We start from the raw sequence: 17,127 nt of genomic DNA, 5'->3' as shown, positions 1-17,127 counted from the left end.
AATGGTAGATTCCACCCCACTGCTCAGCCCTTTCAGTTCACTAAAAGCAACAGCATAAGGAGGCAACATTTCTTGTCATTCCTGACCTGCTCCTACAGATACACCAAGACTCACACTAATTAAGTCTGTGGAGACAAGCAGATAGAACCATACAGTAGAGATCTGAAGATGCCCCATTACCTAGAGAAAATAAGCCCTTGCCCAAGGACAATAATTACAGAAAAGAATTTTTCCCCCCCAAGACCTTCAAGGTCATGTAATTCAACACACATTTGAACAAAATAATACATGCTCTACCAGGTCTTCTGTTTGAAGACCTTGGGTGCAAGGCCACCAACATTCTGCCCCTTGAGGTTCCTCTTTTGAACACTTCTAAATGCTGGGGAATTTATCCTGGTATCCAACCTCTGCAAATTCCATCCATCACTCATGGGTCTACTCTGGGGACCCAGAACAAACAGCCCTAACCTTTCTCCATACACATATAAGCACAAATCTCAGCTCACTATAGAATTCATCAATTTCTTTATTCTCAGGAGCACATTCCACCCCACCCCCCAAGAGATAAGGACCAAGTGTAGCACAATTTTAGTGTGAATTTGCTAAGCAACAGCTGCATATTGACCCATTTTCCATATGCTTACACAAATAATGTGGTCTCTTCCCAGGCAATTCTCAGATTCAGATTTAATTATCGGCATTCTCAATATAATTTCCTAACTTTCTCACTCATTTATTCATACTGCCCCAGATGTTCAGCCAGAAGCATGTGACTGAAGCCGTTAGGTGGAGAGATTCACTGATATGATCCAGAGGTCTTTAAACTAAAACTTGAAGGGGAGTAGAAAAATATTATCAAGATAAGACAATAAAATCTGATGCCTTGGAAGACAATATATGTGAATTATAAGTAGTAGCCAATATATCCAGTAGTTTTCATGAGTAAGCAATAAGGTAAAAGATCAGAAATGTTAGCTATGATCTCAGCGAACAATAAACAGAATACAGGTAAAATAAGTAGGGTGAAGTTGACATTTTAAATTCAATTTTTTAAAAATCTCTGAAATATTGCTGACATTTGATAGGATGGAACTCATAATTGAAAAATAGCAATGGGCAGGTCAAATATGTTCCAAAGAAACATATCCAACAGCTTGATTCTTTTGAGTGAAAATCACAAACATAATGGTAGGAGTACAGTGACAGGCACACAGGGAAGATAAGAGAAATCAGAGAACTTCAGAGAAAGAAATGTTTTATCAATTCTAAAAGAAGAGGAAAACAAGAGGATGGAGGGTATAATAAGGCTATAAAAAAGTAGATATAGAGGTACATAAAAGATACTTCCCCAATACAGCTCAAAAAATTAGAACTAAGGTGAAATGTGCCACAATTTAGTAAATTCACTAATATAAACTCTAGCCAAAGTGGAGTTTCTGATAGACTGTTGACTTGTCTGAATGATCATTTAATTTTTCAAAAGGTAGAAGAAGCAATGAGGCAAGATGCTACTCTAGATTTACTGCCGACAATAAAAGAAGCTGCCCTAGAGTGACCATAGGACATAACAACCATGCTGCCTTAAGAGTTTCTAACAATGAGAATGCTGGAGTTGAATATAAACCCTAGGCTTGAGAAAAAAAAAAAAGATTTCTAGCTTTTTGAGGCTAGTTATGATCTCATGGCCTAAAATGCTAAAGAAGGATTAGGTCTAAAGAACAAAATTCTAACAATTAAAATTCATGGCTAAAGAAAAAAGAACATAACACTGCAGAGCATATTGAGTGGCACCATGATTGAAGTGTGGGAGTGGGATTCAGGATCTGAGTTCAAATCCAACTTTAGACGCTTCCTGGCTGGGTGACCCTGCGTAAGTCACTTAACCCACTCTTCTGCCTTGGAACCAACATTTATTTATTTATTTATTCATTCATTTGTTTGTTTGTTTATTTATTATTTTTTCAATTTTATTTAGTCAATTTAGAACATTATTCCTTGGGTTATAAGAATCATGTTCTTTCCCTCCCTCCCCTCCCCTTCCCCTTCCTGTAGCCAATGCTCAATTTCACATGTGCCCTTGATCAGAACCTGTTTTCATGTTGTTGATGTTTGCACTAGGATGTTCATTTAGAGTCTACACCCCCAATCATATCCCCTTGACCCATGTAGTCAAGCAGTTGTTTTTCTTCTGTGTTTTTACACCCACATTTTCCCTCCAAATGTGGGTAGTGTTCTTTCTCGTAGATCCCTCCGGGTTGTTCGGGATCACTGCATTGCCACTAATGGAGAAGTCCATTACATTCAATTGTACCACAGTGTACAATGTTATCCTGGCCCTGTTCCTTTCACTCTGCATCAATTCCTAGAGGTCATTCCAGTTCACATGGAATTCCTCCAGTTTATTATTCCTTTGAGCACACTAGTATTAGAACCAATATTTAGTCTAAAACAGAAGGTAAGAGTTAAAAAAAAATAAAAAATCTCTGTCATTTCCCAGTGTCCCTTCCCACTTCTCCCATGGAACCCTTTTTTGTAAGGATAACAACTAGCATTTATATAATGCTTTACGGTTTGCAAAATGCTTTACAAATATTGTCTTCACAATGACTCTGGGAGATAGATGATGTTATTCCCCATTTTATAGATGAGAAAACTGAGACTGACAGAGGTGAAGTGATTTGTGCTGGGTCACACATTTAGTAAGTGTCTAAAGTTGGAGATTTGAACCCAGGTTCTCCCAACTCTGGGCCTGACTTTCAATCTAGATGCCCTAGACAGTGATATCTTAAAAGGGCACCAATAAAAACATTTTTTTTAAAAAATGAACATGAATGGTTATCCAGATAATTCCTAAAAAGCTTTTTGTTGTTCTTCAAAGAACTGTAATTCATTTTTCAAATATTTATAAAACATCTATTGTGCTTAAAGCACTATGATTTCAGGGAGACAAAGATGAAACCGTGATCCCTGGCCCTTGTGGAACTTATGAAGGAAGGAATTTAAGCATGGCAGAGCACAAAAGAGTGACACAGACCTTTAAGATTAATCTTAGGAAGACTAAGTAGCCCAAAATGAACAAGTTTGTAGAACATTCTAAGAATAATAAAAAAGACCTTTAAATACTATATTTGGAAAAGAAGATGAACAAGGGAGTGATAGGTCTATTGCTTAGGGTAATAATAATAGATGGTGTCATGGTAACAGTTAAAAAAAAAGAGCAGAACAATTCAACTCCCTGAGCTTTTTATTTTGTTCCCATCATACTGTTCAGGAGAATGATCTTCAGAATGAAAAGTCAGCATAAGCATGGTTAAAGGGACTGAAGTGCAAAATATTAAGGAGATATGAGAATGCCTAGCTTCTTGCAATGGGATCAAGTCTCTAGACCTAGAGAAGTTGTATTCCAGAGTAACAAAAGAACCTGCTGATGTGATCTGAGAACTACTGTGAAGGAATGGAATTCACACAGGGAAGCCACAAAAGCAAGAGAACAGTGACAAAGGCCAAAGGTCATTAGAATCCGGAGGCAGGGGCAGTTGAGAGAACCCCTTTAAGGGAAGTAAGAAGGGAGTATGATCTTGGCTTCTGATTGAGCAGGAAATACTCTGGAAGACTTCTAGAAGACCAGATATTCCCATAGCCACATTTCACAATATCTCAGAGAAACTATCAACCCTGAACCATCTTGTTTCTGAACTGAGGGGGATCTGTGTGAAAGAAATCAACAGCCAGTTATTTCAAAGGGGTTTACCCTGAGAGGTGCTGGGACAGCCTGAAGACTGATCTCTCTTGTGCCTGCCAACCTAAAGACTACAATCTTTTCTTGTAAGACAGCTTGAAGCAGAAACAGTTTCCATAGTTAGTTAGAGAAGGTCAAATAAACCTCAGCTTTTAGCCAAGACCCAAATGGGTTGAATTGCTTGATCAACAATTCCAGCTAGGGATCCCTATTTTAACCCTCTCTCCCAACCTCAACCTCATTAAACCACCATTCAACTTTAGAGCACAGCAGTCAGATCAATTAATAGGAGGTTAAACTCTTTTAGGTAAAGCCAAATCCTTGCTCTCTCTCTGGCAGCGGTTTGACCAGAAGGGACACTGAGGAGGGTTAGATAAAGCAAAATTCCCTAACCAACCATCAATTCTTCACACCTATGGTGTTTCCTACCCTGGTTCAGACCTCTGCATCCCTCTTGCCTCCATTTTACTCAATCAAGGAGAGAGGGTAGTCATTCACTCTCTGTCTAGAAAGGAGGGATACCCCTGCAGGTCAACTCATCCAACCTTTCTGAACAGTCATTTATAGCAACATCCCAGGGGTTTCCCACTTTTACTTACAACTGTTAGTCAGCTTTGAAAAATCATCATGTACAGGAGAGTTACCTTCATTCTATAGAGGAAAAAATGGAGGGCCAAGAAGGCTAGCTAAGTTGATAACTAGATAAAGACTAGAATGGAGATTTTCTGATAATCTCAAATTCTCATTTTATCTTGTTGATGAACTTAGCTGTAATTATTGTCAAATTCCATTCCAAGAGCAGCGAAGTGTTTTTATTACTGAATCAGTTAACAGGTTAAGATTGGGAAGGGCTGGTAGTCTGAGAACATGATGAGTAGTGGAGATAGTAAAGGGGAAGAGAAGGAAGAAGTTTAGTATCACACTACAGTGGTCCAAGAAGTACCATTTTAAGACTCCTGGATGCCATAAAGATACATAGGGAAAGAAGCAATCAAAAATCAGAGTTCCTATTTTCCTAGAAACTTTCTTTGAGGGCTAAAGGTGAAACCCCTTGTTAGGGAAAGATTAGCAAAGAGAAAAAGAGTGACACTAACTTTGAAAAGTCAGAAGTGATTTTTAAAATTTAGCTATATTCACAATTATTGAAATATACAAGTTTTTACTGCCATATCATGCTGAAATGCACATGAAAACAAATTTGAGTACTTTCATCTGCTTTTGTGAAAAAAAAAATTTTAATATCTTCTCCCAATTGTGTCAAATCCATTTTTCCTCCAAACTTCACTATTTCTAATAAGATCAAACTACCTTTCCAGTCAATCAGCTTCCCAACCTTGGAGGCCTCTCCAATTCTTCAGTCTCCCTTTCTTCCCCCTCCCCTCATTATAGATGATCAGCTGCCAAGTCTTGCACATTATAATTCCATCTGTCTTTTTTTCTCCACTCAGGCTGCCACCACCCTCATATAGCCTCTCATCACCTCTTGCTTCAACTACTGAAATAACCTCCTAACTGAATTCTGTTTCCAGTCTCCCTTCTCCAATCTGTCTTCCTTACTCAAGCATCTTCAGTAATTCTCTATTGCATTAAGGTTAAAATATAAAAATATCAGGGTGGCATTTACAGTACACTAATGATCTAGCTCCAAGTCTGACCTTTCATTACTCCCTTTTTTGCACCCTACACTTTAGTGAAACTGTCTTACCTGTTCTTTTCCAAACTTAGCACCCAAATCCCTCTTCTATACCTTTACACAAAATTATCCCTTATGCTTGCAGTGTCTCCCCCCTTTCTCAACATCACTTCTTCAAAGAATCCCTAGCCTCCCTTCAAGCTAAGCTCATGAAAATTAAAGCCACAAAAACTGATGAGATCTCTGAGAAAGAAAAGGATAGCATCTTTGGTGTACATCTATAGATGAAGGGATGTGATATAGATGAATCAACAAAAGAAACTAAAAAGTATGGCTAGATAGGTAGCAGAACTAAGGAAGAAAACCTAGAGAAGAAAGTATCCAAGAGTGAAAGGAATGAGAAATGAGAAATGCCACTGGATGTAGCACTGAAAAGATCATGGATAACTTAAGAATTTGATATTGGAAGCCAAATTGTAAATGGTAGAGAATTGAGTCAGAGGAGAAGGAAACAGTAGAGGCAGCAACAACTAGAGATGGCTTAAAAAAAAAGTATGTGTGTGTGTATGTCTCTATATATTTCCAATAACATATATAGATATGTTTTTTCCCAATTACATGTAAACATTTTTATCATTCATTTAAAAAATTGAGTTCCAAATTTTTTTCTTTTTTCTTCTAAGTTGTTTTTTTAAAAACTTTACCTTCTGTCTTAGAATTGATACTAAGTATCCATCCCAGGGCAGAACAATAGTAAGGAATAGGCAATTGGGGGTTACGTGACTTGCCCAGGGTCATATAGCTAGAAGTATATGAGGCCAAATTTGAACCCAGGACCTCCTGTCTCCTGGCTGGCTCTATTTATTGAACCTTGCTGTCCCTTGTCATTGGGTTTTGTTTGACTTCAAATTCAAAAGTCAGTAGTATGATATGGTTGCTAAAAAACATAATGAAGACTCAGGCTCCATTATCAGAAATATCTTAATTGAAGTAATTAGGAGTCCCATCATGCAATGGTCAGTTCACACCTGAAATGTTCTGTTCCACACTGCACACCATATTTTAAGAAATTTAATAATATACTGGAACACAACCAGAAAATGGTAAACAGGATAGCAAAAGATCTGTCCAGAAACCACTCAGTTAAACATCAAGTCATTAAAGGGATGTTCAGCCTGGATAAAGGAAGACAACAGAAAGGGGCTAAATTTGAGGTCAGCAGAAATAGGTTCTAATCCTGGCTCCCACAGTTCATGGATATATGACCAAGAGCATTATAATATACTCAACCTCTCTTGTCCTCAATTTCCTCATCTATAAAGTGAGAATGCTACTTGTCTTACAGTTGTAAGGGAAAACATTTTATAAAACAAATCATAAATATGAATGATAATCATTATTATTGATGATAATAATAATAATAAGCATGTCAGCTGTCTTCAAATGGTGATAATACTAGCATTTCCATCTCAGGTTATTGTGGGGATCAAACAGGACAATGTGTACATGTCACCTAAAAGGGGGATTAAATTTATTCTGTATAGCCCAAGATGGCAGAATTAGGACCAAATGAACAGAAATCATAAGGAAGAAGGTTTCAGCTCAATTAAGAATTTCCTAACATTTAGAACTATCTAAATATGGATAGAGTTAAATATTGAGCAACTAGGTAGCAAACTGCATAGAGTGCCAGGTCTAGAGTCAGGATGACTCGTCTTTCTGAGTTCAAATCTGGCTTTAGACATTTACTAGCTGTGTGATCATGGGAAAGTCACCTAATCCCTGATTGCTTCAGTTACTCATCTGTAAAAAGGGGACACACTGAAGAAAGAAATAGTAAGCTACTCCAGTATCTTTGTTTTTGTTTGTTTGTTTATTAAATCCTTATTTTCTGTCTTAGGCAGAAGAGCAGTAAGGGTAGGCAATGAGGGTTAAGTAACTTGCCCAGGGCCACACAGCTAGGAAATGTCTGGGGCCAGGTTTGAATATAGGACTCTCATCTCTAGATCTAGCTCTCAAACCACTGAGCAACCTAGGTACCCTCTACTCCAGTATCTTTGCCAAGAAAACCCACAGATAAGGAGATAGGTCATGAAGAGTTAGACACCAACCAAATAACAACAAAATATGGGATAGTGACTACTTTCTAAGTAGAAGAGTTCAAGCACAGTCTATCAGGGTTGTCATTGAAGAGATACCAGGCAACAGGAGATCAGACTAGATGATCCAACAATAAGTTTCTACTAGTGAAAGTTGAAAGACATAAAATGAGGATGAAGGCTAGCAGAAATCTATGCTGGGTCATGAAATAAACCCCTTCAAGCCACAGCTGGAAAATGCTTCACTAAGCACAAATTGAACTAATATGAAATAGCCATGCACAATGCCCCACATGCACAGTTATCCCACAGAAAAGTAAAAACAAAGGGATGAGGGGCTGATCCCTAGAAAGGAAAGATTCTTGAAACAGTAGTTCATGTGGCTGGTTAGCCAAACAGGCCCACCTCAAAACAACTTCCAATCTCAGCTCTGTGCAGTTTAGGTAGAAGGCATAAACTGAGTAAAACAGGATTAGAAAGATGTCAGAGAATCAGATTAGTCAGAGTCAAAGAACAAATAGGGAAATCAGAAAACTTCCATGTTCTTTTTTTGACTTGCCAAGATTTGCTGTGTTACCTGAAAATATCACTTCCTGGTATGTAAGTCAATTTCCTCATCTGTTGAATGCAGTTGGCTAAGGCTCACAAGCCTGACAGATTTAAATATGCAGTAGACAATTGCATGTGAAATATTCAGAAAATACTCTGAATAACAAATTTTGGATATCAATACTTGGCTTCAGACATAAACACAGGGATTTTATGAATGAATCGCAATATGGGTTGCACAATTTTCATATGAACAAAGTTCCTCTCTTAAAGTCACATTCTTAAATATACTGGAAGTGGTTTTGTAATAGATGGGACTTCTTTTCAGTGGGTTTCAAAAGTAAATGTTCTGAAATCAGGACAATCTTCTAAGTTCCATAATAGCCAGTGCTTTAGTAACTCTCCCATAGCTGCTGGGTTCAACCTGGTTCTACACCAGAAAAATCACAACTTCCTGAGGCCCACAAAGAGAAAATGTGCCAATTCCCTCTGGCATACGTAGGTTAAATGGGGCACAAAGGAAAGTCAGATCTTTTCCCCTTAGAAATCAAGCAAATGTATTGGTTAATCATTTTCTAGGCTTACCTATCCTATATAACAGAGAATTCCATTAATAAATAGCAAAGTATTCAAATGCTTTAGAACTTAGTAATAAAAATCTTCATATACAAGAAACTTTACAGTCTCCTATCCCCAAACCCTTCTACATCCACTGTTATATCTCACTAATCTCAATTCACTGACAAAGTCCAAGATTTCAAAAGATGCTTGTGTAAATTCACTTACCAGAATCTTGGCATCGCTCTTTGAACTACTAGCAAATCTTTGGGTCTTCAGGGGATCTTCATAATCAGTAACATCAAAGTTAGACTTCCACACCATCACCTGAAGAAACAAATGTATAGACAAATGCATGCATATCGAACCATATAGGGGTCTCAGTCAACTGTGAAAATAAGCCTACTTATACATCTAAGAAATAGGAGGAAAATTTGGTAGCAGACATAAAGGTGGGTAGGTAGTGGGCCTTGACAAAAGGACAACTGTTTCTCCCATCTATTCCCTTTTATTTGGTTTTCCTAGAAAGTCATGTATTTTTAGAAGTTAGATCTTTGGGTTTTCTCCTCCTAGTGATTGGGAAGTAATTTGAATGGTCAGGGGCTAGCACTGGTAAATGCAGTTAGAATCAATGTATTTAAGAGGCAGCTAGATAGCACAGCAGATAGAAAGAACACCAAATCTAGAGGAAGGAGGACCTAGGTTCAAATCTGACCACAGACACTTCCTAGCTGGGAGACCCTGGGCAAGTCACTTAACCCCAATTACCTAATTATTGCCACTCTTCCATTTTAGGATTGATAAATTGGGTAAGGTTAAAGAAAAAAAAGAATCAATGCATTCTGTAGGATATGGGTAATTTTTACAGTGGCTTAGCAACTTTTGAAGCAACAGACACTTTCAAGAATGGCCCATACATTCATTTGGCTTCTCATCTGAAAAATGTCAGCCCACTAAGAGTTAAAAAAGAATAACATATCAAGAGCTCACTCCTTTCTCCAGATTCTGTCAGTTCTGAAACAGTTGGCCTATGACCTTAAAGAAATTGTCATAATCTGGAGAGTCACTTTAATTCAAGTAAAAAAGCAAAAGGGACTAGAAACTGGACTACACTACAATGGGACAGACATACAGAAAGTACTTTGTATTTTCTGTATCTTAACAAGGTAAGATGAAATAGAACTAAATGCCCAAGAAAAAAAACTTGAAATACAGGGGAGAAAAAGCAGAGAAACAAATAACTGTATGTTTGTTTAAAAAACAAATATACAGAGGGCAGCTGGGTGGCTCAATGGATTGAGAGCCAGGCCTAGAAATGGGAGGTCCTAGGTTCAAAGCTGGCCTCAGACACTTCCTAGCTGTGTGACCCTGGGCAAGTCACTTAATCCCTATTGCCTAGCTCTTACCATTCTTCTGCCTTGAAACCAATACACAGTGTTGATTTTAAGATGGAAGGGAGGGACGAGTAATAGCTTTTAATAAGTAATAGCTTTTAAAATGTTGTAATTTCTATATAATAAAAGTAAGCCAGCCAACCATTTTAATCATTCTGAGATTATCTTGCAAAGTGCAATCAAAAATTGAATCAAATGGTGATAGGGAAATCTCTAAGCAATCAATCAGCAGCATCAGTCTAGTGAGGAAGAGAATACTGGCCTGGAAAAAGTCAAGAACTCCAAAATGAAAAGCTCCACACTTGCCCTCTTCATTCTAATCCCACTGAGACTCAGAAATAAGTTCAAAACTGGCTCTATGATTTTTGCTATTTTACCAACACATCTCTGTCTCCATTTTGCTTTCTAATAAAATAGCAATGGAAATTATTACATTATGGTATCATAACCATCAGACAATAGTAATGGTTAAGCTCAAGTAGAATCAAAGCATTCTGTAAGAAAAGGGAAACTTTTACAGGTTTAATAGTTTTTCTAACTATGATTATTTGGTTTTTATATTAATAGCTTTAAGACATTTGTCAAGGGCTCTAGCATGTGAAAGAAAAACTAAATACAAATTTAAAAATTCCCATCCTTATCCTGGCCATGATGTATCAAATCCAATCTACATTCTTACATACTTAAATTTCTGTCATACAAGAGATAAGGAAGAAGAAACCACCAAGAATAACAACAATAGAAGGCTGCTATATTTCCTAATCAGAGAAGGTACCTCATTTTAAAGTCCATGAGTCTTGGAGGATGAAGGAAACAAAATGGCATGGCTTCACTACAATCCAATTGGGTAGCTGAGAGATATTTATACTTACTTGTTCATCAGTACCTCCAGAAGCAAATAATTCTCCTGATCTTGAAAAGGCAACACAGGTAGCTGGCCCCTATTATTAGGTGGGAGTGGAGACAGAAGGGGAAAGAGGAAAAAAAAAAGAATCTCATTAAATTATAACATGTAAAGAAAAACAAAAGTTTGTGTTAAACTGAAGCTGATACAATGACTTTAAAATCGAAGTCCTATTCCCCACAGGACGGAATCTTGACCGGAAGGATGGCATCCTACTCTATGCATCTCTAATTCTTTCTTTGGATGACTTTTCTGGAAAGATTCCTATATCTACCTGCTCCCTCTGCCCTGATCCCCTATCATGTCCCCTTCCTCTCCTCACCAATATCAAAAAAGTTATCCAAAAGCCCCTTCCCATCTCTACTTTGTATCTAAAGGATGTTCATCTCCATAACTCCCTAGTAAAGCCTAAGGCTTTTACAGATGACTCCCTATATATCTATATATCTATATATCTCTCTCCTGAGCTCAAGCCTCACATCTCAAATGCCTATTGGCTATTTCAAACTCAATACACTGTAGACATCTCAAATTCAACATGTCCAAAAACTAAACTTATTTTCCCCTAAAATCTTCCCTTCTTCCAAACTTTCCATTTCAGTCAAGGGCTGCAATCTTTGATATTATCATTGGCTCCTCATTCTCCTTTACTCAACATACTTAACCTTGCTAAAACCTGTCATTTCTACCTTCACAATAATTCTCATATCTATCCCCTTCTTTCCACTCACAAAGGCACTACTCTAGTTCAAGCCCCCATATTTTCCCTGACATGTTAATCAGATTTGCTGAATTGCTTTTCCTACCCTCATATGTTCTTTATTACCAAAGATGGTTCTCTGAGTAGAAACGGGTTATACACAAAATAGAAAAGGGTTATACACAAAAATAAAAATAATCTTAAAACAAAGTAAATTGGACAGCCGGATGGTTCAGTGGATTGAGAGCCAGGCCTAGAGATAGGAGGTCCTAGGTTAAAATCTGGCCTCAGACACTTCCCAGCTGTGTGACCCTGGGCAAGTCACTTAACCCCCATTGCTTAGCCCTTACCACTCTTCTGCCTTGGAACCAATACACTCACTAGATTGTAAGATGGAAGGTAATGGTTTAAAAAAAAAGTAAATTTTTTTAAAAGCAACTCATGAAGCATCCTGTTCAGTCGTAGACAAAAAAAAATTATATTTCAAGCTTCTAAGTTGCATAAAGAATTGAAGCAAAGTTCACCAAAGTGCACAGCTGGACCATCTCATATTTGCCTAGAAGAGACAAAAATGCCAGAAATGTTACACTCAGTCAGGCCAGCAGCCATCTGGCCAAGGATTCAATCTCTGACAAAGGACATGGAGGAGGACACAGTTTCCCCTCCTCAACACCAACCTCCAAGTTTAGGGACATTTCCTCATAACAATATTGTTTTCCTCAGAGTATACTACTGTGATTTATTCATGCAGCAGTAATCTTAACCCTTCAGACACTAGGAATATTTTCACCTCTTGGGTATCTTGAAGACTCTTCTGAGTAACAGCTGGCACTAGAAAATGACCAGGATAGAAGAAAGTTGGGTAAGGAGTGTCACAAGGTAGGAATCTGTAAAGACTTAGAAGAATCCACAATTTTAGATTCTTTGAATATAGCTACCCCATTTCTCACTAAATGATTTCAAAACTGTTTGTGGAGCTACAGTGCCAACAATATCCTACTCCCTAGCCACAAGTCGAACATGTGAGCAAAGAGAGTGGGAACCAAAGCTGGATAAATTAATATACCGAAGAGAACAACAGAGATGCCTCCCCTACATCGGCTGCTAAGGTGGTTGTCCTCAAGAAGCAAAGGTAGTTTGATAGAAGAGTTATGGGAAACATAACTGTTCGTACCCAGGGCTAGGAGGGAATCTGGGACAGTTTTCCCATTGTAAATATTCCAGATTGGATGTATTTGGGCAGGCATGTTTTTGTCACAAACACCATAGCCGTAATAGCTATATACTGCTTTATATATAATTCTTTCACCCAATGCTCATAACAATAGAAGACTGAAAGAGTGGAAAGAATTATTAACATCTAGATAAGGGAACCAAAGGGAGAGAATTAAACTGACCTGTCTATGGTCACTCAGTGAATATGTGGTAGAGCCAAATTACAAACATAATTTTAAACCTGATATACTTTTTATTTCATCATGTTATACATACAATTGGAAAACTGGGCACAACATAAAATGTATAAACAGGAAGAGAAGGGCAGTGGGGAGGTCAGGAAGAAAAGGGAAGAAAAAAGTATATGAAGTCTGAATAAAGATAAGTTTGCCTTAGCATAGGTTTCACTAACTAGTGATTAGTTCTAAAAAGTTTCAGTAACAAAAATGACTAAACAAATACTTGTGAGTTAAGTTACTTGCCTGACCTCACTCAATCTGGACCACAAAATGTCTTGTAGGGTACACTATGTATAGAAACAAAGTTCTATGGGTGGAATCACAATGAGAAGGAGATAAGAAAACAAATGGAATTCCAATTCTCTGACCATTTCCCAAGATTACATCCTATTTGGGAAGGTCAAGTGTTAGCCAAATATTCTATAGGATCACATAAGACCCCAAGGTGGCTTAACTAGAAAACTAAGACCCCTGCCAGGCCAAATCCACAACTATAGCCACTAGATTCTTTTGCCTTTGTCCAGAGGTCACTGAAATTCCATGCCCCTCCAACTAAGAGCTGATTGTACATTGAAAAAAGTGTAAATCTTATTCAACAAATATTTGGTGGTGGAGTTGTGCATTCTGTGCCCTGCTAAGTAGGTTCATCAAGATCAAGCAAGTGCTATAATGTTTGTTGGAAACTAAAACCATGAGTTACTAAATTCATTCCTGATAACTATTTATCAGATAAAAGTTGTCACAACTCATACACTCTGCAATAGAGTTCTTTAAAAAGAATCATGGACATAAGAAGAAAGAAGTCCACTTATATGGAATAGTGATAACAGTCAAATTTAATTACCTCACCTCAGTAGGCAATAGCAGTTAGTTTCCAAGTTTAGAGACAATCAAAGCTCCAACTTTGAGCTGGCATTCCCAGTGTTCATATAACCTTTCAGAAGCAAGGGTATAATATACTACCAGGACAGGCCCTCATAGAAACTAAAATATTATACCCCAAAGAGCCAGCATCTGACCAAACTAGTCAGTTAATAAATATTTACCAAGCAGCTACTATGGGCAAGGCAACAGACTAAGTGCTAGGGATAAAAAAAAGAGGCAAAAGATAATCCCTGTCCTTAAGAAGCTCAGACTCTAATGGGGGGGGGGGGGGGGGGGAGATAAGTAAATAAATGAGATATATCCAAGACAAATAAGAAATAATTAAGAAAGGAAGCCAGTAGAATTAATAGAAGTTGGGAAAGACTTCATCTGTCTCTGCAGGATAATTCATTTTGCCAGTGTGCTAACATGACCAAGTATGTTACTGCCACCAACCCCTTCCTGCCACATTCCCAGGACACTCAGAAGCAATGTTTGTTCCTGGAGTAGACCAGCTGGAAAGGAATAGACATCAATACCACAAGTCCTTCACTGCTACTGTTCAGTAAAGATGCAATACCAAAGGTAGTTCAGATTGTTCTCAGGTAGGAAGACCACAGAAGCTCACATCTACTCCAGGAAACACTTGCAAGTATTTTAGGACTCTGCAGGCAATTTAACAGATGGCATAATATATGAAAAGTGCTTTGCAAACCTTACAGGCATTATATAAATGCTATATATCATTAGTGAAATTAACATCCCAAATTGGGACTATTTCAAAAGTGGTATCAAAGCCTGTCTCATCTTCTATGTAATGACAAATGATAGGGCCAAATTTATTTCAACACGTGACAGCTGTGGTAGGATGCCATTCCAAAGGGAGCCAAGCATTAGACCCATGCCTGAGTAATAAAGAATATATGTGATTTATTACAATTACAAATAGTCTTTTCCCTTAAAACAACTGCATTAGAGATTCCAATTAACAGGGTATGAAAACAGGATACTCTCTAGAAAGGAGATTTGGAACCAGAGGTAGTTTTTATTGTAAAATCTCATTATGTCAAAAGCCTTGGGTGATGACAGCAGACAAGATACCTAGGGGCTATCTAGTCTGGGAAGAAAAATCTGGTTTATCATAAAGGCGAAGGCTCTAACAAGTGGGGACTTCTGGGTCAAGAAGAGAAAAAATCTCAGCTTACTTACGTTATTTAACAAGAAGCAGCCAGTATAGGCATAGAGGGAACTTTTAAAATAGCATTAAAAAGCATCTATGTAAAACCAAAACTGAGCATCAAATATAATGCCCATTCTTTTCATGACTATTTCTTAGTTCTGGAAATGTTATTCATATAAGACAAGAGATCTCAATTAAAGGAATAATGATAGGTAAAAAGGAAATAAAGCTATACATGTTTGATGATGATGTGATAGAAAACACCAGGGAATCAGTAAAGAAACTAAGATAACTAATAGCTTCAGTAAATTTGCTTGTTATAAAATGAAACCTCAAAAGTCATAACAAAATACATATCTGGGGATCAACCTCCCAAAGTACACAAAAGACTTACACAGATTCTATTACAAAGTACTCCTTAAAGAAATCAGGAACTTAAATAACCAGAGGGATATCCAGTGCTCATTGGCCATGCCAATATAATAAAAAATATTAACAAAATTAATTTATACCAAATAACCAAAAGGATTATAAAACTTGATAAAATTCTAACAAAATCCACTTGGAAAAACAAAAGATCTATAAATTAAGGAAATGATGAAAAGAAATTAAGTGGAATAGCACTTCCGGACTTCAAAGTATATTAGAGAATAGCAGTCATCAAAACCATCTGGTATTGGTTAAAATACTTAGAGGTAGATCCATGGAATAGGCTAGGCAAGGTAAAATCTGAAAGAACATAATTTAACAGTGTTTCATATGATGGAAAGCATAAATTATGTAAGGAAAAATTATATGATAAAAACTGCTAGAAAATGTTGGAAATCAATCTGGCAAAAATTAAGCCTAGACTAGCATTTAACCCCACATTCCACAATTCATTCTAAATAGATGACCTTAATATTTATTATACCATAAAAATTTTATAAGACAAATAGATCAAATACCTTTCATAACTATAAGTAGGAGAAACACTTAAACAAGAGGCAAAGGCAATTACAAAAAACAAAATAGATAACTAATTAATTGAAACTGAAAAGCTTCTCTACAGACATTAAAGTATCTAGGATAAGAAGAGATGTGGTCATATGGGGGAAATGTTTCTATCAAATTTCTCTGCTTGGATTTGAAATCCAAGCTATAGAAACAATTAACAAATATATGTATGTATGTGTGTGTGTGTGTGTGTATATATAATTTATTTTGCAGTAAGTAAAAGATCAAAAGATATTAACAAATAGGTCTCAAAAGAAGAACTGCAAAGTACTTACAATCAAATGAAAAAAATGGTTCAAATCATTAATATGAGAAATGAAAATTAAAACAACTCTTGGGGTTTTTAACCTCACATTCTACAAACTGGCAAAAATGGAAAAATTGGGAATACTTATGTGGGAAGAGTTGTGGGATGCTAGGTATACATTGTTGGCAGAGCTATAAATGAGTACAACAATATTGTAAAGTAATTTGGAATTACTCAAATCCTAAAATGTTCATATCCTTTGAACCAGACTTCATTAAGAGGCTTTTACCCCAAGGAAGCCATCTGTGAACTTTAGATTACTCCACCCTACATAGTCTAACAAAATCAGGAATGTCTACATCCATACTTAAGGATTAAGTATCTAGAAGGATGGCCTTTGATAGGCATATGCTAGAAAATGACAAATCAGAAAAATCTGACAGACCCCTGGGCTGTCCTAAGTCAAGCTTAAGCTACCATTGGTACAGATGAGACACAGGAAAGTGATGTAAAACCGTCTACTATATATTTGGCATCATTTCCTCTCTTGGTTCTTTCCTGAGAGGTGGCTCTGGCTGGCAGCGTGCTGAGTCTTGGCAGGCTACAGCTATTATCCAGTTTGGTAGTGAGTTTTCCTTGATACTAAACTGGGAAAAACTGAGTAGCTAGTTCAGGTTCAGGCATCTTAGCTGAGCTCTCTTGGAGTTTAGGCTGATTCCTTTCTCCTTTACTTTCCAACAATATCCTCTTAAAAAGCCACTAATTTGAACTCCCCCTGGCACAGGCCAGGCAGGAAAAATCCTTCAACTT

The 17,127-nt window shown here is 37.2% G+C and overlaps 1 protein-coding gene across 4 annotated transcripts in view; it reads right to left on the bottom strand.

Moving 5' to 3' along the window:
• Window positions 1-17,127, bottom strand: part of POC1A (POC1 centriolar protein A) — a 197,258-nt gene that overhangs the window by 106,671 nt on the left and 73,460 nt on the right. For all 4 annotated transcript variants that reach the window (XR_470923.3, XM_007500515.3, XM_007500514.3 and 1 more), the window contains exons 8-9: window positions 10,845-10,913; window positions 8,807-8,905 (exon numbers count right to left, since the gene is read on the bottom strand). Coding sequence is in view for 3 of the 4 variants with exons in the window: in XM_007500515.3 (XP_007500577.1) it covers window positions 8,807-8,905; window positions 10,845-10,913 (168 nt within the window). In the remaining variant the exon portion in view is untranslated. The remainder of the gene's footprint in view (window positions 1-8,806; window positions 8,906-10,844; window positions 10,914-17,127) is intronic.

Source organism: Monodelphis domestica, chromosome 7, assembly GCF_027887165.1.
Source record: "Monodelphis domestica isolate mMonDom1 chromosome 7, mMonDom1.pri, whole genome shotgun sequence".
NCBI classification, from domain to species: Eukaryota; Metazoa; Chordata; class Mammalia; order Didelphimorphia; family Didelphidae; genus Monodelphis; species Monodelphis domestica.
This window is presented reverse-complemented; position numbering and strand designations above follow the sequence as displayed.